The sequence below is a fragment of the Leptosomus discolor genome, chromosome 2 (genome assembly GCF_034619465.1).
Source record: "Leptosomus discolor isolate bLepDis1 chromosome 2, bLepDis1.hap2, whole genome shotgun sequence".
NCBI lineage: Eukaryota > Metazoa > Chordata > Aves > Leptosomiformes > Leptosomidae > Leptosomus > Leptosomus discolor.
This window is the reverse complement of record NC_141392.1, coordinates 25,185,050-25,209,544: the sequence shown is the minus strand read 5'-3', so window position 1 is coordinate 25,209,544 and position 24,495 is coordinate 25,185,050. Positions and strand designations below refer to the sequence as shown.

General features: G+C 36.3%; 1 protein-coding gene across 3 annotated transcripts in view; it reads right to left on the bottom strand.

Annotated features, from left to right (window-relative positions):
• The window catches only part of EML6 (EMAP like 6), a 117,138-nt gene that overhangs the window by 26,424 nt on the left and 66,219 nt on the right, over positions 1–24,495 (bottom strand). For 2 of the 3 annotated variants that reach the window (XM_086460777.1, XM_009955777.1), the window contains exons 13-27: positions 21,760–21,878; positions 20,912–21,098; positions 19,875–19,980; positions 16,247–16,340; positions 13,206–13,306; positions 10,424–10,626; positions 8,926–9,037; positions 8,066–8,193; positions 6,329–6,470; positions 5,532–5,684; positions 5,137–5,268; positions 3,310–3,398; positions 2,496–2,672; positions 2,184–2,385; positions 1,831–1,957 (exon numbers count right to left, since the gene is read on the bottom strand). In XM_086460777.1, coding sequence (XP_086316903.1) covers positions 1,831–1,957; positions 2,184–2,385; positions 2,496–2,672; positions 3,310–3,398; positions 5,137–5,268; positions 5,532–5,684; positions 6,329–6,470; positions 8,066–8,193; positions 8,926–9,037; positions 10,424–10,626; positions 13,206–13,306; positions 16,247–16,340; positions 19,875–19,980; positions 20,912–21,098; positions 21,760–21,878 — 2,072 coding nt within the window. Of the gene's footprint in view, positions 1–1,341; positions 1,456–1,830; positions 1,958–2,183; positions 2,386–2,495; positions 2,673–3,309; positions 3,399–5,136; positions 5,269–5,531; positions 5,685–6,328; positions 6,471–8,065; positions 8,194–8,925; positions 9,038–10,423; positions 10,627–13,205; positions 13,307–16,246; positions 16,341–19,874; positions 19,981–20,911; positions 21,099–21,759; positions 21,879–24,495 lie in introns of all 3 variants that reach the window. The other variant, XM_086460776.1, reaches the window with a different exon arrangement.

Genomic DNA, 24,495 nt, shown 5'->3' with positions numbered 1-24,495 from the left:
TTATTTCATGTGTAATAAAAATTTAGCAGTAGTTGCCCAAAACAAAATAAATTTTTTGCCTCTTTAAATTCAATCTCAAAACATTCATGTTTACTAGATAATACTCTATACCTTTTTACAGAAAAATGGAGGAACAAAGATTTTATATGAGTAAATGGAAAGAGATATCCTTAAAAGAAGGGGAAAAGAAATGGTTATGGTCCAACATTTTATTGAAAAAAATCACTAATCCTCCTGCTGCATCTTTTTTTTTTTTTTTTTTAAACACTGATAAAAAAAAAGGGGTGCAACATTTTTCTCATTTTTCACACTCAACATTTGTTCTCCTGTTCAAATACCAAGTGAAACATTATCATTACTTTCTGCCCATGATGTTCAGCATGGCATTCCTTGAAAGCTTTAAAAACATAAACTCAAAACTCTGCATAACATTAGTAAGTATTACTAATTTTCTATCTTGCAAATCAGGACGCCAAGAAGATTCAAAGCCAAAAATCTCAAAAGTTGCTGCTAGTTTTTGGTAGTCAAGTAAAAAAACCTTAGACCTTAATCAGCTCAATGTAATTATGTGTTACATGCTCGTTCAAAGAACTGCTTAAATGATCTCCACTTGCAGCTGTGAGCATGCAGTTTTTCTGCAAATTCTGCCATACTTCATTCAGTTGACAGCAGGAAATGAGGTGGTATATAGAGTTAGAAGCTGCCTGTAAAAATGTTCCATTTGCGAACCATCACCAAGAAGCTCTGTGACAGAAGCAGTAACAGCAAGAAGGCAGCTCTCTGCAGGCTTCAGAGCACTCTTTTCTCACCATCCCGGGCTCTTTCTACACACAGCTCTCATCTTTTGCAACACCTGCAGCAGGGATCCTACAGTGCACCAGCGCTTGCTTCTGCACCCACCGTATTCTCTGAGGACTATGTATCCTGTTCTCTAACTAGGGCAGGATCCCTGTGGGAGAACAATATGCCATCACACTACTGGTATAGTTACTAGTCATGTGTTCTGGGTAAACTGATAGGAAACAGCTAAGCTCAAATTCTTTCTGTGGGCTAACCCACAGCAGTCCCTTTTGTCAGTGCCCAACATTGGGCAAAAGCAAGAGAACTCATGATAAAAGAATGACCACTTAGAAATTCTATCAAAAGAGACTGCACAGATTCACAGTTGAGTCATCAACTAGATTCACAGATGTAGGTTTACTGTTCCAGATTACAAAGGGGAACGTGCTTTACTGGTTTAGATACTCCTGTTCTGACCCAGTCAGAGTTTTTACTCACCCACTCCCCAAGGTCTGTGTTTCACTGGACCTCACCCTCTATGTCTAGCCCTTACCTCTTTGCTTGTCCTCTCCACTACTGTTCTCCTTCCAGTTTGGTTTTTTTTTTTTTTCAGAATAATTCAGCCTAAGGCCAACAACACGTGCCATGGGAAATTTCAGCTTTAACAGTAACAACCTGACGCAATTATAAGAAACTGAAAATCTTTCAATGAAAACATCACCAGAAGCCTTAGCTACAAAGTATTTACAAGCTTCCCTTATCACAAACACCCTCCTGCAGACATATGTACAGCTACACATACTGATTAGGAAAGAATATAACTGCTTATATGAACAGCAGAAGAGACCACAACACTCACTGTGTTTCACTTACATATACATATTTTTCTCCATCACATTAACATGTTGTACCCCGTGAACACTGTTTTAAACGTTATCTTGTGAATTTAAAAATTCCTGTCTTACTTCTGTGGACTGATTTTAGTTGAATGAAAAGAGATTCAAAAGAACGCAATGTACATTTGGAAATGAACGTCTTCGTGTGACATACCTCTCTTCTACTGAAACTTCCTTCAGCTGTTGATGTGGTTTTGTCCCTTCCATTTCTCGGATGCTTACTGCATAGATCTTAGTGGTATAGTCAATGGCTTTTTCCCTTGCAACATCACTATCATAACCTTAGAAAAATAAAAAAGAAAATAAAACAAACTACCCTTGTTTCATAGTGGAAGAATAGAAAACAAGATCTGCGCCAATAAAAGGAAGGAAACAAATCCTGCCAAGCTCTCCCTGCACTGATCTTTAGCACATGAAAGTTTCTTGCCCACTTCAAGTTAAATGCCTGTGTGAGTCTCTGTGGAACAAAGACTAAATCAAAGGTGTGTTTTATACAATCCTTTTTACCTCCATCTTCTTCTGCATCTGTGTCTGATTCTTCACTATCAACCAGCTTACTCTCCTGAATGCCCAAAAATTCTCTGGTCCAGATCATCAAAGCTGTATCAGCACCACCTACAGTCAGCAGCACAGAATCATTGTGTAACCACCGAACATTGGTTACCTGTGCGCTGTGACCCACATACTTCTTGAATTTTGCATGTTGACCCTGTAGCACAAAGAATTTGCATATTAGCAGTCTGACATATTGCAAACAGTGTCTTCCTTAATTCCTTTTCTTGTGCAGTTTATAATCACAGAAATAAATACATTTATTACCTTCACTGGATATGAAAAAAGCTTCACAAAACCAAAATCATCTCCTGTAGCTAATAGCGTTCCATCTTTTGTAAGACTAGCTGCATTTACAACGGTGACATCACTGTGCATGGGCCAAATTCCTTCACAAGTAGGACCAAGAACACAAGTCCAGGTGTCCCACTCGATCTTCTCTATCTACAATCAAAATTTCCCCAAAAGAAGTCATCTTAATACGTACCAAATACACACTGGTTTCATGTGTATATTTTTCTATGGTTGATACTAACAATTTTTTTAATGTTTTTAGAAACAGTTCACTGTTTCCAGCTTCTTAATACAAACTGCATATTTTCATTAAAAGACTTAACACTTTAAACATTCCTGCTTTCCCAAGGTAGAGCATGATTTGGATACAACTCTCCTTAAAGATTTTCTGAAATGCTAAGCGTGGGCAATTTTGTGGAAGAATTGTGTGTCACAAATAATCAACATCATTAAAAGCCAGGTCATACTGTTTAAAGATGGTTTATAACTTATATGCACACTGGTTACACAGAAAACAGGTGATTGTTCAGGAAAGGGGATTATGGGAAACAACTATTAAACAAACAACAATAAATTCAGAGATAGAAACAGAAACTTGCAAGTTCTGCCATTTACAAACGCTAGGAAAGAACTATACAGAATGATTAAATAATTCTAATTCTAACCACTGTAGATATAGTATTTTAAAAGGAAAAACCCCATCATTTCAAGACAAAAATATGTTAATTTTCAACAGTCCAGAAAAATTACTTTCACAGTAAAAAAATCCAGTAAGCATAATTCGTACCTCAGCAATTCTTATAACATGCCTTTTCCCTCTTGGTGCTTCAAAAAATAGTTGTTCTTTGGCACCAGAATTGACTTGCAATAACTTTCCTGGATACAAAATAAGAGTTGAGTATGAATCTTAGTCATTATTATGAATATTATGAACTTTGTTTTGATTGAGTAAAGAGATTTCTGGGGGTAAGCTAAGAAATTATCCTCCAGAAAGTTATTCACAGCAAAAGTAAAACAGATGCTTAGAATCATTCTCATAAAAATCCTGTACTCCTGATTCACTGCAGAAGTAGTATTTTCAATGCCATGCATCATACTTAAAAAATTCCTGTCATGCAGAAAATCACTTTCTTCTGATAAGAAATACTTTTCTTGTGTTCTCATCATCACGATAATGGAAAGTAAAAAAAAAATTTAAAAAAATGTGTATGCTATTAATTTTCACAACAGTTTTGCAAGGCAGCTTTGCCAAAAGTTACAAACATTGTTAGCTCCTGTCCATTTTGCACTGCCTAGCTGGCATATAGTCCAGCCACACACCAAACTGTCCTTGAATACGAAGTTTACCATACCCATACGAATACTGTGATATTATGAAGATAATCCTGTATGCAATTGATAGCATATTAGCAAGTACTTGTGGATGAAGAAGTAAAAACTACTTTCAAATTCAGTTGTACAGTATTTCTGATACAAGAAAATTAAAGGCATTTTCTGAATTTTCCAAATTATAACAACTATACTAGTAGAAGAAATCCTGTGGGGATTTACTATCATAAAAGCAGTTCTACAATATTGAAACTGCATAACTGCCAGGGAAAGCACTCTTTTACTAAGAAACACTAGATTAGACTATCAACTGACTTGAACTAGTGCAGTTCCAATGCTGCTGTGTTTCGACTGGGCATCTTACCCTTTGTTACGTGAGTTACATTCAGTCTCTTGGGATCACTGACAAGTGCAATATGGGGCTATAGTAGTACCAGACCCTTCCTATCTGACCTTACAACACATCTTACACAGTTTAGTATATTAATCCTTTACCTCTAGAAGTTTGGTTAGAGTTTCCAACAAAGGACACAAAGAATTTTCAGTTTTCTTATAGTTTCTATCTGCACATGTAACACACCCAAGAACTGGCTGCTACAGATACACAGGTAGTATCAGAGAAATTGCTCTTCTTATGTTTATAACTATTAGTAGTCAGATTACCAGGGTTGTAAGCAGGCACACAGTGCCAGCTCAGTTGCAGCATGGCTTAATAGATCAAGAATGGCACCAGACCCAAACAGGTTCTGAAAGAAATTTAGCTCCTGTTGTTGTCAGCAAGCTTGCACCACAGTTCGGGACTAGCAGAAGGGAAGCAGAGCTCAGACACACAGGTGGTTCCACACAGAATCATATTAGGTCCGGGAAGCCTTATTTGCACAAGCTCATCATGGATCCTGCTAGACTTAATTAGCTGTGACAATAAGGCTCTCTAACTTCACTGCAGTAATTGCTATGTAATGCTCAGCAAAAAGGAAGAAAATTGGACATAAAACTTGGAAAAGTGTGTGTCACACTACAAAACTATAAAAAAGAACAGGGCAAAAAAAAGCAGTATTATGTTTATAAGTGACATTTTAGTCGTATGTTGTACTCCAGTACAAATGCTACAAGTGAGGATAAATTCCACCAACAAATGTAATTGCACTGAACCCATATGGTGCTTGATGTTGAAAACCATTTACATTAGTAGTTACAGTTTATCTTAGTAACTGGTACGAGAACAATTTTCTGATATTCTATTTTATAAGCATTTTAAATCTGTATCTGTGGTCAAACATTTTACCTCTTGAGTCCCAGTCAATGTGTGTGATATAGCTAGATGCACCTTTACAAATGCCAACTCTTTTGCTGGTAAGTACATTGTAAATATCTACAAAATTATCATGGGAAGCCACAGCCAGGTACTTTCCTGATTCTGTAAAGAAGAGACACTGAGGTTATTAAAGGTGTACATGTTATAGTTATTATTGTTATGCATTTTTACTACAGTAGTGCATTCAAATGCACCAGTTGGGGGTGGACCCCATTATTCTAGGCTGCATACAACCATACAGAATTGTAAAGAATTTAAATGCCTGGAGTGTATATAAAACCTTCTGAACATTCAATCTTTTGTCTAGAGGAGAAAAACAAACTCCAAGATAAACACTGTCCTTTCACCTTGTCATCTGATTATACCTCGTGAAAACTTTATATCTGAGATCATTTCCTTTCTGTGGTGAAAAGAGACCATGTCTTCAACAGTGTCAGCATTTACCACCAGAAAACTCCCATCGTTCAACCCTACAGCCAAGGCTTTCCCATCAGGAGAAAAGGCACAGCACCGTCCACCTACAAAAGAAAATGGAAAGGAATATCTTAAGGTTTACAAACTTGGGACTGAGAAAACTATCAATAAACTGCAACTGAAAGGTTTTTACATCAAGTATACACTTCAAAAATAGATTTGTTATTTATTAAAACAAATCTATTATGTGATAGGAGGGCTATGATTAATGTTTTACTAAATGGGAATATACTCTCTGTATAGGCTGTTCTTGAGTTGACAATGGTGATTTGATCAGCCAGTTCATATTACCACTGAAAGCTGATTGTGCTCAACATGCAGAAAACGTTATATTTGTCTTTATAAGGAAACTTTTTAATGTCAGCATCAAATATGTTTGCCTTAAGTATTCTTAGGAAGGAAAATGATTCCGAGGTCAACTCATTCCCCTTGGAATCAGAAGAAAATAGACTAAAGTTAATTTTATTATTATTCATTACAATAGATTATAATCCTTTTTTTTCCTACTCTTTTCATTGACTTGACACATGCCAAAGGCAATTTACTTCCTATGCTTCCAATTTCTTAATGACTGTGTCCTCTTCCTACCTAATTAATGCCTATGATGTGCATTGAAAGCCAAGAGGAAACTGTTACAGAAATAGAGTAGTATCATTAGTATCACAGTGTATGGCAAAATGAGAACTACCTTTTTTGAGTTTCCTCACTGCCAGCATACGGTGCTGGGATGAAAGTTCCCAGATTCGTAGTGTTTTATCATCACTCACTGTTGCACAGACAGGCAAGAGAGGATGAGCTGCCAAGCCCCAGACTTCTCCTTCCATATGTCCCTACAGGAAATCATTTAATGTAAGAGAAAATAACGCACTTGGATTTATGTAATATGTTCTAACACTCGTCCTGTCTCCTTTTCCAAGTCTCAGGCAATAAGGCTTTCACCATCTCCTCTCAAAAATGTTCCACATTCAAGGAGACCTCAATGTCTGCTCTGTTCCTCTGATAAACACCTAAAATATACTCTTCCATAGTACCAGCTTGTAATTCCTGTTCTTCTAATGCTCTCTCTTCCAGACTTGAAATGAACAGGAAATAGTTATGTCCCAAATAGGACTTTATCCTGAAATCCTAATATGGGCTAATCTGTCTTCAAGGTTTGTATAATTTTTTAGATCCTGGAGAACTTGTTTGCCCAACATACACATACTTAGTTCTTTCAATCTTTCCTCAGAACTCAGTTTTCGAACTTTTTAATCACTCTTCCTGCTTTTTCTAGATTTCCTTCAACTTGCATACATCTTGTTGGCACTGCATTTTGAGATTAAATAATGTCTTACTATTCTCAATCTCGATTTCAGTTTAGTAATTGGCTTTTTTGTTGAGATGGAAAAAGACCATTAAAAGAAAAAGGGGAGGAACTGTCATGACATTTTGATTACACCTTATGTATCTTCTATTTTGGCTCAAGTTGATGCATGCAAGCATGTAATTTAAGCTGGATGATAATTGTAACACTTCATCAGAGAACTCAAGACTAGGGTAGTTTTATTACCTCACAACCTTACTATTCATGTGAAGAGAACTGTATTAGAATGAGACCGCAATTCCAGATTAGTGAATGAGTTGATTTATAAAATACAACTTTGCACATTTAGGTTAGTAAGACTGTCATGCAGGCAATACAAATTTGAAAGACTACTTTATGTGATCAGAACTAGCTGGAATGAAAAATACCAAAGAAACAATATTTTTTTAAAAAAAACAATGTCAATTTAGTCAGTTTAGAAAACAAAAAGTAAAAACTTGACAAATTCTAACTCAGTAAATTATATATACAATTTTCTACATATAGACATCAGGGTTGTTCAAGACACTAAACCAAGTAACATCAAATACATCAGTGGACATATATGAAAGTTTTTTAACCAAACTTTGCAAAATACTTTGTCTTGCAAAAAGAGGTCTCTCTATGCTTTGCAACACATGCAATGACAACCATCCGTCACTGCAGAAAGCTGTCATAACTCTAAAACAATTTTTCACAAATTAAAGTGTAGGATCCTTCAGAATACACTATATGATTTCAGTAAAAGCAAATAAACGGAACCGCACTGCCAAATACATTGTGTTAAGCTCTACTCCTCATTTTTCATTTTTATGTTGAATTCTAAACTAAAACATCTAAAAAAATTCATTAAAAGTCTCATGGGCCTTTGAACTTAATGGACTGATTGTTTTACCTTCAGAATTCTGTAATCCACTGTGAATCTCAAAGTTATTTACATAAGAAGGCACCAACTTCTGCCTGAGCAAGGAAAGCAATGGTGGCCAACAGGATTAATGAAAACAGAGAGAAAATGACTGGAAAATCTTATAACGTCTTGTATTTCTACAGGGAATATTTTGATATGGAAGATCCACACAGTACCTGAACAAGTAGAGTCATAGGGCCACTTTTATCAATTTCAAGTATCTCTCCATTTTTAGTTCCCACTAGTATATGCCCATGTCCTAGACTGATGGCTCGAATAGAGGGATTGTCTTCTAAAAGTAAACCTGAAGAGTACAATGATATCAATTTTAGGGTTTTATTGTGAAATCAAAAAGAGCCTTCTATCACCTATAGTTCATACAGCTTATATCACCTAGATTTAAAATCTGTTTAAAATCATGAAACATGAGATACACTTGCCTGATCAAACTACTGGATAATCCACAGATTCAATGAACAGTTCAGAGGAGGGGAGCTTGTGCTAGTCTGTATTGTGGCAATATAAAGACTGGTATTTTACTGCTTTAACAGTGACAGTGTATAAGGGGTTCAGATGGTCCAGCAACATGGGCATTAATTCTGTAATTTTCTCTGAATACCACTTTACAGACTCCCACACCGATGCCTGGGGAAGTACAATTTAACAGGACTTTCCAACTCATAGGGACCCTGGTCTCACTACATGAAATATGGCCAGCTGAGAAAGCTAGCTGCTAAACAGAACAGATTTTGGAACAGCCAGAATCACAGGCTTGTGACATTTCTTTTAAAAATAATTTCTTTAGTGAAAACAAAGCCAAATGTCATGGAATAAAGGAGGAAATAGCAGAACAAGCTATAAATAGCAAAGATGGTGTGAAATTGAACTTCTATCAATCAAAACAGAAAATTCCAGCACACAGTAAGTAGTATATTACTGTTCCCTTTGTATTCTGGTAAGATTTGACACCTATGACTGCCATTTTACCAGCCTTCATACAAATACTCCCTATTAAAACACACTGAAAAAATGATACCTTTAGAACTAGTGGATAGTGCTGCTCTTTTAATAGCGTACGTCTTCAGACATCTTTCAAACATATCATCCCAAAGGGCCACAATTCCATCTTTTCCACCAGTTACAAAACCCTGTATGATCACAGCATGAAAACATAAGCAAATGCCAGCACTTGTATGTTAATATTTAAAAAGACATGTCCAAAGGCAACATAAATTCTCCCCTGCATTTTATTAATGTGTCCAATTAAAAATACTGGAGCCTACACCTATGCAGAACAAATATAAAGGGAGAAGATTTAGAGAGTTGCTTTTCTAGGGTTATAAAGACTTACAACCATGCAGAGTGCATACCATTGTAAATAGTAATGCTGGACCATAACATTTTTCTGCATGAGGAAATAAGCTATGGAAAAATATGTGTTTCATCCTTAAAAGAGGCAGTAGCTATAACAGCAGCTTCTCAAGTTATTCTAAATTCAATGGATTTAACAGATGCTTCAAACTGAGTTCTTATAATGCACAGAGACCAAATCTTTGAATAATTCCCTTGGTAGATTCTCTTTATTTGTGCCAAGTGAGTGCAAAACACAGCATAAATAACTAACCAACAAAAACATATGTGAAGAGGATGTTTAGAAGGTAGAGTGCCAAGATCAAATAGAAAAATTGATGGAAAAGCTAGGAACAATCAATTAGGGTCAGAAAGGATTGAGCCACAAGGATCTTAACTGACCTTGATATATACAAATGTTAATAGCTAATATTCTTCTCATGCTGTACTTTCAAAGTTGAAACTACAGTCTCAAAACCAATGTTCCATTATCAACATCTTCAAATTGCCAGTGGATTTCAAGCGGCAAAACTTTGCCCCAACCTCACTTATGTGATGTCAGTAATATATTTTGCCATAGTTTCTTTTAAAGATCTGTTGATGCAACTGCAGGAAAATACTTCTGATATCTGGAATAATTAACTCAGAAGAACAAAACCTTTGGATATTTGAAGTCTTGCTTGCTTAAGATACAGAGATAACATTGTTTAAAAAAATCATGTTTCATATTTTGGAAACCAATAATGCAAAAATATTTTGGGATCAGGTTGAAGAGGCAATGAATGTTACCTGTTTCTTTCCTGTGGTTTACAAATATGAAAATGTCATGCATGGCACAGTGAGAAATAAATTCTGCATATTTAGAGGTCACAAAACTTGGTCAGGTAATGAGCACATATAACGTGGTGCTTACAAATATACACTTATTAAATAACAGAACTCACTAATACTGGTTTTGTGATTTTAGTCACATTCAGATTCCTCCAGTGCAACTTGTTTTCTGTTATGGTTTTGTTTATTAAAGCACCTTCAATGGTAGGGCGGTGTAGAACAATGTATTGCTTACATACACATCTACAAAACCTGAGTAACTTCGATGGGAGTTATGTTAGTTATACAATTCTAAAATCCATTATTGCAACAAAAGTAATAAAGATGAATGGATCACATAAGATGATAAATACCTTATCCAATGCATGCATGGCAAATACAGGTCCATCGTGGGCTTTCACCGTCTTAAGCAACAGAGTATCCTTCCAGATATAAATGTCTCCAGTAGCAGCGCCAGAGAAAACCAGATCTTCTATTCGCCCATATGAAACACTCATCATAGTTTCCAATTTTCCAGTAGTTCCAAACGTTCCTCGTTTTGATGTAAAGCCTCCACCTGCAATATAAACAAAAGTAAGTCTCTTGATATTTTGGTTTGTAGCCATAGTGCTGTAAAAGACAAATGTCTTTACCCCATCATCTCTTGTGATTGCCTAAGTCATTGTAGGTAACAGAAATACTGAAAGCATAGTGCACAAGGGAAAAACAATAAAAGAAAGTCAATCTAGTAATGATGATTTTGAAGCAGTACAGGCTCTATTTTTCAGACTGTTATTTCCAAGGAAATGATAAATTTTGGTGAGGAATTGTATAAGAATAATTAATAAGGCCAAGTCCTGCACTTTGGTCACAACAACCCCATGCAACGCTACAGGCTTGGGGAAGTGTGGCTGGAAAGCTGCCCAGCAGAAAAGGACCTGGGGGTGCTGGCCGACAGCCGGCTGAACATGAGCCAGCTGTGTGCCCAGGTGGCCAAGAAGGCCAACAGCATCCTGGCCTGTATCAGAAATAGAGTGACCAGCAGGAGTAGGGAAGTGATTGCGCCCCTGTACTTGACACTGGTGAGGCCACACCTTGAGTGCTGTGTGCAGTTTTAGACGCCACAGTATAAGGAAGACATTGAGGTGCTGGAGTGGGTCCAGAGAAGGGCAACGAAGCCGGTGAGGGGTCTGGAAAACATGTCTTATGAAGAGCGCCTGAGGGAACTGGGATTGTTTAATCTAGAGAACTGGAGGCTGAGAGAAGACCTAAAAGGAAGTTGTAGTGAGGCTGGTGTTGGTCTCTTCTCCCAAGTGACTTATGACAGGACAAGAGATAATGGCCTCAGGCTGTGCCAGGGGAGATTTAGACTGGATATTAGAAAAAAAATTCTTTACTGAAAGAGTGGTTAGGCATTGGAGCAGGCTGCCCAGGGAGGTGGTGGAGTCACCATCCCTGGGGGTGTTCAAAAGACGTATAGATGTGGTGCTTAGGACATGATTTAGTGGTAGGTTTGTCAGTATTAGGATAATGGTTGGACTTGATGATCTTAAAGGTCTTTTCCAACCAAAATTATTCCATGATTCTATGATAATACAATGTCTGGCCCAATATTTTTTGCACAGAACAGCCTGCCAGCTTATTCTCTTTAGAGGTGACCTGACAGTAGTTTTGCAGAGTAAATGGCAGGATTTGCTTCTCTTCTGACCATCAGAGAGCCAAATTGCCACAGTCTTACTTTGGTTCAGACAGCAGAAGTAGCCACATGTGCCTAGGAATTGAGGGCTTATAGACAAAAACACACATACAATTACAAAATCATACAGGCAGCGGTGTGTCCTTGTATCAACTCATCATGTATTTCTCAGTTAACACCAGAATGATATTCCCAATTCCCCTGAGCAAATCTTAATTCAAAATACATCATTTTTGTTGAAAAGAGACTATCCTTCGAGTAAGATACTGCATAATCCAAATTCCTGTAATAGAATTTGGCAAACAGCAATGCAAGCCTATTGAATTACTACAAAAATAACCTAAACATAAAAAACACAGAAAAAAACCCCAGACGTTATTTTTAATTTGAGAGCACCTGAACCACTTGAACGCTGTAAAGTACAGTACTTTATAGGAACTTCTTAAAGTTACCTAATTTCGAGTTGAGTTCTGTTTTCAGCTGCCCTTGTGCTGCCTACCTTTGCTGAACTTTACACGCAGAAGATGCTCTCTGAGATCTTTTTTACCAAGTACTCATGTAGTGTGTATACGAATTAAAGCCGTGAAGAACAAAAAATCCAGTCCTGAATAAAAAATATCCTCAGTCAGAAATCAACTTTGCTGTCTTCCTCAGTTTGACAGAACAGTCTAGACTGATAGCTGTTTCCCATTCTGAATATTTTGCTTGCTAGTTTGCAGGATCCTATCCTGTTTTCCAATAATGGAAAACTCATTTTTATTTTTTCATTATTTAGAAAAGGAAACAAAATTCCTGTGTCATACAAAAAAAAAAAAAACAAACCACCTTGATTCTTGAGATATGACATCATGATTTTTAGCCTAATGGATAAATTACAAAATACTCTAAGTGAATTCTGCAAAATACCTAGTTCTTTATTTTTGTTTGCCCAGGCGCATATTTTAAGATCGATCCTTAAACCTATCTTTCCAGTCTGGCACTTTGAAACATGCGCTTCCCCCTCTGGAAGCCATCTCTGATGACTAAAAAACGGCTCTATCTTGAAATGGAAGGGCTGCTCAAGTGCTACATCAGTACCCATAGTGCAAACACTACTGGTTTTAGTAGTGTACCAGAGGCACCTAAGATTCTTAGCTACCAGCTGGCATTTTCACAATAAAGGTCATAATCTGCCTAAGTGAATTACAGGACCGCATGTTTTCTCAGAGCCAAGGATGCTTGTTCAGGACAAATCCTTAATAGTATGACCAGAGTTAAAAAACAATTAGCTGGAAATTATTTCCAAAGAGAAAGGACGATTGTGACACTTGCTGATTCAGAGGTAGATTTTGACCCCTTTCGTATTTTTGTAACTATAAAATTGCTTTAAAAATAAATTCTTAAACTGAGAACATGATGTCCTTGTATTAAAAAGATAGCCATGCTCAAATAAGTTAAATACAAAATATTCAAGACAGTACCTGTTTGCTGCCAAAATTTGATGTGCTTCATCCCAGCTGTGACTAGTTTGTCTATATGATGTGGATTACACTTCACTACAAATATTTTATCTTTATGGCCCCTGCAATAAAAATAAAGGTTAAAAAACATGGTTAAGGTTGAATTGACATGTCAAATTAATTTGTTTTAAATACGCATTTCATCATATTGGACTAATCAAACAGAGTCTTTAACAATGAGAATCTAATCACCATGACTCTTGGTGCAAATACAACAGTATGGATCTATAACACTATGAGGATTGGCAGATGAGTGACAAAGGCTAAGTCTACATTATCTCCACCATCATTAGCCTATCTAATAAAAAGTAGAGCGCCTTATTTCTAATCTGCAAGAATTTAGGCTCAGAATTCTGACCCATAGAGTTGGCAGAGTGTTCTTGAGCATACACCGTATAGGAATTAGACTACAGGAATGTGGTGAATAGAAATTGTCTCCCACTAGAATTTCAGTTCAGTTAAATCATAGTGAAGAAGCAGGCAACAAAGGTCAATGCAATTAAGAAAAGCTATAAAGGGCAGCATAAATATTTGAATGGATAAGAACTCAATTAATAAATATTTAAAAACGAGGCAGTCTTTAACCTATGCTTCAAGAGGAAAAATAAAATAATCACAGAATGGTTTGGGTTGGAAGGGACCTTAAAGATCATCTAGTTCCAACCCCCCTGCCATGGGCAGGGACACCTTCCACTAGAAGTTTCATAACAAATTATAAAATTATAATTTAGGAAACAGTTCATTCAGCAGCATATACACCTTGAAATTTAGTTCTCAGGTAATTAAAGCTATTCTTGTTGGAGTATGTATATATGGGAACTTGTAAGTTTAAGTTTCACTATTGCAAAAAATATTCCCAGATGCAAAGCAGTAATTACTTCTATTTTGGTGTTTTATGAAACACCGAAAGCAAAACCCACTAGCTTTTCAATATGAATTTTCAGCTTTTGTACTATGATAATGTCACTTTCATCTGACAGGTTTAGCAGATCTGAAAAATCATATGGTTATGATATCCCTCTTGGTTTCAGTATTTTCCTCTGGTGAATCAGTCTAGACGAAACTCAGCCCTTTACACCTTTGACATCTGAAGTACATCTCCTTGCGATTCCTCCTGCTCCTGCTCCTCTGCTTTCTATAATGATGCCCAGCCTTTCAGTTCAGGCCAGTTATACTGCTTCTTCTGGAAGCATCTATCACACAGGCAAAATGTACTGCCATGAGTCCAAAATCAAACTAATTGCATCCCAGCGCAGGTGTCCCTGTAAAATGACAAGAGTACATCTGCCTGTGTGACAGGATGAACAGTGCTGACACATGAGATACAGACCCTATGGTCTACGTTTCCACCCCAATTTCCTGCAATGGTCAGACCAAACCACATATACAAGCCCGTGTAGTTCTTGTGTCCTTGCGTTCCAAATGACTAGCACAGGACATTTGCTCTTACAGAATGAAGAAAGTAAAAGAGCATTATGTTCACTGATTTAGATTGTAAATAAATTTGACAATGTCCCCCTCAGCTCCCTTAGGGATTGGAGTCCACTAATACAAAACACTAGGATCAAATAGGACCAGCACTGCATCAGCCTATAAGGCATGAGAATCTAGTGAAAGCAGCTCAGGCATGTTTTGATTCTAACAGTGTATGCTTACTCAATAAGGATTTTAATGAAACTAGACAGAAGATTGTAGAGCCAAGGCAGGGAAACAATCTGTGTAATTTATCTAGTGAGTAATTAAAACAAACAAATAAGAGTACATTCTGAATATTGTGACAAGAAACCTGAGAAGTCATGCTGAAACAAATCATCCTAAAAAGATTAAGCAAAAAGAAGTCACAAAAAATAGGTATAAAGAATAAACAATAAATTTGGAAAACAAATGTAATGTTTTACAACACAGACAACACTGTTGCTAAGTAAGCTTTACATCACAAATTTTAAATAGGATTTAAAATCTTGCTGCCTAATAAACTGGATATGAGACAAAATTATATAGCTAATACAGGTTATGGTACACACACACTTGGATCAAAACATTTATTCAGTAATAGTATACTACTAACAGCTAGTGCTGCCAGGAGAAAATCTTATTTCTTCTGGAACATATCACCTTACAACAGCGTAATACTTACATAAGTTATCTTTCACAGGCACTTTTTTGCAGTTATACTAATAATTTCCACTGACCAATGCTAGATGTTACATGGTTGCAGACAGCATATGAAATGAACTCCTTGCCTTTCTGATATGCAAGTCCATGCTTACATGAATTCTACACAATTCTAGTATCTTGACTTCAGAGGTATGTTTGACAGAAACCAGGTTCTCAAACAGTTTGATTCTTCTAACAAGTACAACTAAGTTTAGTATAAATAAAATGTTGCAATTCAGTATTTTAGAAGAAAAAAAGCAAATACATGAGCCATAATCCAATCCTCCTCCCAACATTGGTCCCTTCAAGCAATTGCAAAAGCTTTTTTGCTATAGGGTTATTAGCTAAGCTTTCTGTTACTAATTGCAAAGAGCAAATACCTCAGAAAAAGCTGACTCGGAAGGCAAGATCAGTAGACCTTGAAAAATTTATTTATATTAGAGGGAACACTTTTTTCTTTTCAGAAAAGTGAAACATACTGCATATGTACACTGATAGAACCCAGCATATCGTCTAATGCATAAAGGAGAATATGACTTCTGCCATGAATCAGGAAATAAAATTGGGACAAAATATTAACTTAACTTGAAAATCACAAAATGAGCTATAACATCAATGTAGCTACTCTACCAAAAAGGCTAGGGAACTCTCGACAGAAATAGTTCACAGGATTTCCAAACACTAAGGTGTAGATGCCAAGGTTTTTAACCTGAATATAGTTGCTCTGAAACACCATTCTGTTTTTAGAGAGGTGTTCTGTTTTTCCCTACAAAGTAATACGTGTGGATGACGTTATTTGGAAAAATGTAATCACAGGGCACATTTATACAGAGATGTATTCTTACCTCGTTGTCGCTAGCTTTTCTCCTTTTTTCCAATCCCAAAACACAATGGCATGATTATCATCTAGCCCAACAGATGCCAAACATTTTCCATCAGCTGTACAGAAGCAACACTTAATGTTAAAGCTGCTAAGGCTTTAGCTGAAAATATAACAGGTGATGAACACAACAAATACATTGTAACCTGAATTTCAAATAATGTATTATAAACAAAGCAAAAAAGGAACTAATACTTTGAGACACTAGGGTTCAGACTCACCAATGGCCTTCAGTTCCTAAAGCAGACTGCCTAAGAATTAGACAAACCAACTAAGACTCAACCTCTTACAATGACAGAAGTCTACACCTGCTGAAAGTTTTATCCACAAGGAGGATTTGTATCGTAATACATAGCACCAAAATGGATACCTACTGGGTGATGACACAACAGTATGGAATCCATAGATTTCAGAGAGCACCCTCCTAATCCATGGCCTAGCCTTCCTCTTCTTAACTAACTTCAAATATGGCCTCACCCTTATCAGAGACAGAACAGGTTGCGTTATAGGTCACAACAAGATTTTTCTGCTTAATTTTTAACTGGATGATTACAAGACAGGCTATTCTTTTCTAGAAAAGGATTCTTTTGACTTCATTATCTTCTATTATGTTTGTATGTCTGATCTATTTTAGGTTTTTTATATTTGTATTCCTTATCTAACCATTGACCTTTCCCAAAGGCAGACACAAAACACTGCTGTATGTAAGTACAAGGAAGGTAGGTAGAATCAAACAAGACAAAGAAAATCGATTTCGTAAAGTTCAAGTACTCCAAAAGCCACACTATCTTTTAAATACTTTTGATCTGGTGATGCTTCTTTTGCTTGAAAAGGTGACAAGAATCATTAGTGTTTAATTAAATTGGTGGTTAAAAGTTAATAGGCAATGTAATGAAACTATAAATATGATAGAAAATTGTAAGGCTAAAATTAACTGCTGGCTATCATCTCTTCCACTTCAGGAAAGTCACAGCACTACTGATAATGATAGGAAGAAGAGCAAGAACAGGATATCATACATAATTCAAGAGTACCTCAGCATCCTTGCTGTGTATACGAAATAATGATAAACAAGACCATTGTTAACAAACTTCTAGAGACAAACTACTGTCATGAAATTTTGAAAATTTTTTAAATACTAAAGCATAATTGCTGAAGAGTATGATAAGAGAATTGAACTTTATAGGTTGTAGCAGGAACTGATTACCTGATTTTTTTTTTTAACTGAAGAAAAATTAAGAGTGGAGGAAGTAGAGAACTGGTGAGATAGCCAAAAGAGTGAATGAAAGCAATGATTTGAGAGTGTTACCTCTTGTAGACGTTAACAGATGTTAGGGACCCTGTGCTTAAGCATATTTGATGTCAAGAATAGAAAGAGCACCACTGGTATAAACTGCTTCATTAGAACTACTTCAAAGTTCACACGGCTGAACAGATCCTCACAGCTACACTAAGCTCACTGTATTTAGCAACAAAGTTCTATGAGAAGCAAGTCAAGGAGGAGAAGGAGAATTACAGAAAGAGGGAAAGAGTTCCCAAGTGAATGAAACAGGCCCAGATGGAGGGAGCTTAAGAAGGCAGGGAGGAATGAAGGTGAAAAACAGGATAGGAAACCAAAACTGAGTTTACTAAAATTAAAAAGAAAAAATAAAGGCACAGAAAAGAAGACACAAAAAGTTAATGAGAAAGGAAAGAAAAGCAAAGGAGACAATAAGAACCATTCTATAATAGTTTTAGTAAGACAATGTGATATGAAGATAGCTGATAGAAAAGTAAAATATGCATTATGTAATACGTATTATTGAAGAAAGAGATATATTTTATATTTTGATGACAATAATTGTTTTTAGGGGTAACTCAATTATGTAAATGGAATGTGGTTGACAAAATTTTATTAGTAAGAATATAATTGAAATTTTATTTACCTGAAAGAGTAGGTTTTGTGCATTAACATGGGCTATACACTCTTGATTAATATTCAAAATTATAGATGTTAAATTAGCCACCAGAGGGCACAACCAATCATTGCAGGAATGCAATTATAATCTTCGAATCACAATGTCATCAGAATAGTCCTACAAAAGTGATACAGCCCAGTACACCATTTTCAGTCATGGCCAATAGCAGATGCGTTAGTGAGCAAGGGCAGAGGGAACGAGTAGTATAGAGTCAGTCACCAGATCAAGTATAGCCAAAAAACTTATCTTTGGAGTTTTAGGTTTCTTTCTTTAAGCTTCAAGTAGCGTGACCTGAATCTAATTCAGAGATATCTATTCCCAACAGAGTGAAAACTCCCTACAAAGTAGACCGAAGTAGCCCTCTGATCCCTTAGCAAGGTGCATATTTGCACAGCTATCTCCTCCTCTCTATGCCAAGAATCTTAACTAAAGCCAGTAAGGAATGCAGTATGTGCAATTTCAGGATCAGGTCCTAAAGCAAGGCTGTAACGATGCCAGTGGTCGCTACCTTTAAAAAGAGCTTTAATATTTTTGTACAGGTTTATGCCCACAGATTATGTGGCCAGCTTACTCTTTATGCTTTTATAAAGGTACATGGATTCTAATACATGCAATACTACTATCTGTACAGGAATCTAATTTTTGCTAAAATGTAAACCACGAAGTATTTTCTAAATATATGAACATTTGTTCAACCAGGGAGTTTAATGGGAAGTTTTTTAACATCTATGCACACTATGTCAATTAGATCATCCTTTCTTCTGGTACCATATCTAGTTTCAGAGCTAGGTTACACGTCACACTGGATCAGCAATTTCACATTTGAATTCCAGCTCTTGGACGAACACCAAAGCTCCTCTTCTGATAATGGAATATGAGTCAGTTCTACAGACTTATCTTTGAGGAAGTAAAACTTCCTTCGTATAGTCCTGTCTCATAAATGTGATCTACATCCTAATGAATTCTTACCACATTTGTAGAGAGGAGAAGATTAAATAAATTATGCTTAGTTGAAAACCACACAAATTAAGAAAAGGATAGTTCAGCTCAAGTAATCTTTCTTAATAGCAAAAGGGAGAATGGATTTGTAAGCACTTTTATAAAGATGCAAAAGTATGTAAGTCACCACCACATGGATGAAGTTTTTCAATGCTGAATACAAGAATTCCCCTTTCAGATCTGAGACAACTTAGGTCATCCATCTCGGAAAGACAAGTAGGGAAAACAGCAGACAACTGTTTGTCATATTTATTTCTTCTGCAAACTCAGTGAAAAACGTGGGAATTGTTAGCAAATTTGAAGAATTGTGTGAGCCTACAGATCACATTTCCATCTCATTTATAAACTTTAAGTCACAATTCTGCCTGCTTTTGAATTACTGTACCATCATGCAGACAGCCACCAGAGTCCTATCTGTACATTTGGTATTACATATTGGACATCAAAAAAATCAATTATTGAGCAATTGAGAAAAAGCCCATGACTGACTTTACCACACACACTATTTTTATCAAAACTGTCAACAGACTTTTATGTAAAATTTGTATTGGCTGTGACTTTGGCTAGCTATTCAAATTAAGATCATAAGGATTGCTTTTTAATCAATTGTTTAGATAAATGTCACTTGTGGCTTACCTGAAAAATCCAGCGCACACACTCCTCTTTGATGCTGGCCTTTGAGCAATGATAAACATTTCAGTGTCTGTGTGTCCCAAACATGGATAGCAGCATCTCTTCCAACCTAAACCAGAGTGTTAATTGGAATATCTGCTTGCAGAAGTTCAAAGCACACCAGTAACAGAAATTAGCACTATCATATCTTCAAAATATCCAGAGGTAACTACTTTTACATACCCCTCTATGTAAGTACAAGGAAGGTAGGCAGGATCAAACAAGACAAAGAAAATCGATTTCATAAAGTCCAAGTACTCCAAAAATCACATTATATTTTATTTTAAATACTTTTGACTGATGATGCTTCTTTTGCTTGAAAAGGTAACAAGAATTATTAGTGTATAATGAAATTGGTGGTTAAAAGTTAATAGGCAATGTAATGAAACTATATTGTTGAAACAATAATGAAACAAATACTTGCCTTATTTTATCTTTTTCAAGATCTATTTTCTCTTTTAAGAAGTATCAATAGATAGTCTCCAAAACATTAGTATTCAATATCATATTAATGATATAATTTATGATGATACATGAATATTTTACTATACTGAATGCATCATATTTAGTACGAGATATCTGTAGAGTGCCCGACATAAAATAGCCTTTACCTAAGTAAGGCTTTTGAGTGCTACTACAGTACAAAAAATACTAGGACCAATTAATGAAACACCAAAACCTGCTAGGATGCAGATAAAATACAGCTCCTGCATTTTACAGATGGAAGCAGAGGTTCAAAGTGAATACAAGATTTTTTGCAAGGCTGCAGCATAAGACTGGCAATTTTTCTGTTATACAGGAAGGATTTAATAATAGGCTCAAATAGTTTCCAGTCCAGTACTCCCCAGCAGTTTTGCAGAGATATAGGAAACAACACGCAACTTACATTTAGAAGTAAACACTGTACTGAAGGACAAAGAGAATGACACTTTTCCTAGTTATATGTTGTTAAGAGAATTTATTTCCATGTTTTCCCAAGATCATCACTTCCAAATACCCACCTGTCCAGTAGCAACATAGTCTTTCACTGGGTGAATGCTTAGGCTGAGGATGTCATCATCGTGACCAAGATACAGCCTTTGAGTGTGTTGTTGCCTATTATATACAACAGCTACAGCAGCAACATGATATACCACTTCTCCGGTTTGTGTGTAGAACAAGTTATTTCGACAGTCATAGCCTCTATAACTGAAGTAAATACGAAACAAGTTATATTCTGTTTCAAAACTGTTCTGGTAATTTGTGCTACAAATTGTGCAAATAATTTGTGCATTAACTTGAAAAGAGTACAGCTGCAGCATCAACTTTAGCTCGAAAATATCACAGCACACAGGCAGAGGGTGACTATTCCCACCAAGAGCAGGCATTCATTAATCTTCCCATGGCTTACTTTATACCTAACTCCCAAATCAGTACTGATTTCACAAAAAGAATATATAGCTCACATAGAATTGTGTTCAGATAAGTTTTACAGGGAATTTGATTCAAGCGGAAATCTATCAGGCATCGCAGCTATCACAATCAACTTAACAGAGAACCTTTGCTCCAGGAAACACAAGGTGTAGTCAACTGCTGGTTTAAAAGGTAATTTTATAAAATGCAATGCTGATGTATTATTTATTATATGGCTACAGTATTACAACCTTCTCCTGTTCCTCAACAAACACAACTGAAAAAAAGAAAAATCTATGTCTGATATTCCAAAAATTACCCACAGTAATAATGACAAATAAATTAATTTGGATAAGCACTGAAAAATGCTTTGCTAGATGCTCTGATGCAAAATGATTAACACTGCTAGGATGTTTTAACAATCAGAAAGCACAAGTATTATCTAATATTACTCTACCCATGTATAAACTGCAACTTTAAACTGTCCTCAGGCGCTCGCTCTCTTTTAAGGAAGGGCACAGAATGGTTTTTCTCTTTACTTTGCTGTTTCAGCTGAGGTAGGTCTTCTTTGTAAACCTGAAGAATAATTGTTATAGTTAATTGCACATCTCCAGTTTTCCAAATATTTGTATATATGAATGAAAATGACTTTCTTTTAAGTATTAAATTTAATATATGTTAATGTGATGTTCAGTAGTTACAACACAGAGTAAGTCACTATTGCTCCCTACAGAACTTCAGATAATAATAAACGTTTTCCAGACAATGAAGTCCCGTGACATGCGAGTGGCCCAAGTCTAGAGTAGCAGCAGCAAAGTGTATTTTTTCTAGAAGATTCCAGTGTCATTTAGTGAAAACAAATTTAAACATTGACTGGAACTCCTTGAGCATCTTTTAACTTCAAATATGCTTCAGTGTACATACTCAAAGCTGAACATAATGAATTAATTCTCTCCAGGGATTATGGTGAAATATATAGTAATCAACAGCACTTAAGTGATTTGCCAATGTGTCCAGAACCCCAAAGTAGAATTACAGCTCTATAAATACACTAAAGACACAAAATACTATACATTTCAGAAATGTTGAATCTCTGTGGACCTGCTAAAGACGTCTGAAGCACATTCAAAGCTCCAGCACCAAACAAAACCCATTATAATACTGAAATACAGCTTTATTGTTTGTTTTCTGTGCCTACATTTCTTGGAGTTTGCAAAAGGACAATGAAATTGCCATTCCCATGGAAAGCTACCTGACTGCAAAGATGGAGTACTGGATTTTTACAAGAAAGGTCTTCATATAATGAGCTGAGCTTTTGAAATGGTAGGCAAGCAGAGCCTTAACACAGTGTGTCTGTCACTCGTATGTCTTCTACTTTATCCTGAGTGTTCTCATCCATTTACTTTTCCTCCTCAGTGAATTCTACCAATAAAGCAGAATATAGGAACATAATTTTCTTATGCATCTCAAAATCTAGAATCCTCTATACTACTTCATCCATAACACTAAAAAAAAACCCAAACCAAATTCTCAAAATAAGATTAATGTTTTTGTTTCCACATGCTTTTGTAAATTATTTCCTTTAACAAAATGTAAAGTGCAGCTTATGCTTGTGTTGTCTCGCACTTCCTGTACAAGATTCTATTTTAAGTTCCTTCTAGTTTTTTCATGCATTAACCTGTCTGGAATATTGCTGTTTAACTGCCTACAACTATTTTTTCACTTTTAGTTTTCAAACGCAGAAGTCCTTTTTGACACATAGACAGTGTGGAGGAGGATGCTGTCTGATTTGAATACAGACGGAAAATGAGAAGGAGGAGAGGAGGAGGAAGACGGGACAAGCACTCCAGTGAGACTTGGAGTAAAAGAGCAGGAAGGGATAAAATTTGACAAAACCTTTGTTTCATTTAGCAAGCACGATCGATCTCTGTAATAAAGAGGTAAAATAAGTTGTTGTCAGAAGGACCTGTGTAATTTATTACAGAACCTAGAAAGTGAGGTGAAAAGACAAAGGACAGTCCTTGGCTAAAGCATGGAATATTAGAGCTGACCCTTCCACATTCTAGAAAGCAGCTCTATGTCAGCCATCAAAACACTCAAACCAACTTGAACGAAGCCTATTGTGTATTTTTCACACTTAGTACAAGATCCCAGTTCTGGTCTAAGGAAATTCTGACCTTTCACCATTGCAACTATAAGGTAATAGGACAAGGTGACAAGAAATATTTTATTCACAGTGACAACAGCTCAAGAAAATCATGTCCCAGCTATTTTTAAATAAAAGTGAAAGTCAGAAGACAGCAGAATTTGATGTTAATGTTTCCTTTCCTTCAAAACAAGGATAACAGCATCCTTCCACACTACATTCTGTTATTAGGATCAGTGTTTGCAAAGCACTCGATATCATGAATGGAATGGAAAGAACGACAAGGAAAATAATTCTGTCTTCAGAGACATGTTCAAGCCATGGGCAGTAAAGGCAGCCATGAAATGGCCTGATGAATGAAAAAGGATTGAATAGTTTCTTGTTAGGTAAGAACTAAATATCCCATACACTAAATGAAGTAGAAGTCCTGCAGAAATGTGTAATCATAATCCACGCACCTAAAAAGGGCAAAGCTATGGTTTATGATGGCATTTTATAAACTTCACATAACTTTGTGATTTGAATAATGTTTCCTAATAGAGTAGTGTGGGTGCAAATTGTTATGATGCAGGTTGGATGAAACCTCACGTCAAAGAGCAGCAAGGTAAACCCGTTTTGTAAAAGACAAGGAGCCAAGAGCTGAGCATGGTAACAAGGCCAGCCAAGAGAGTGCCCTCACAGAGAGGGGTGCAGTCCCACAGTGTCCGAGTGACATGAGCACAGCAGATTTGGTGACCATAACCAAGTCCAGGCAACAATCCTGATCAGCAGGAAGCCCATAGTGACAGCATAAATCAACACTGAAAGATCAGGCTAAAGAGTGGAATGGCATACTACCATTCCTGAAAAAAAAAACATCAGTAAAGAATATTTATTTGATTTGTTTTCTGATTGCATGGAAGCAATCTACCTTAATTTATCCCACAACGTACTGAATGTAAAAACCAAAGAGTATTAAGTGATTATTAGAGACCAGTTTTACTTGATTCCCATAAACTGGGACAATTTTAATTCTTGGACGTTGTTGCCCTTGGCAATAAAAAAAGA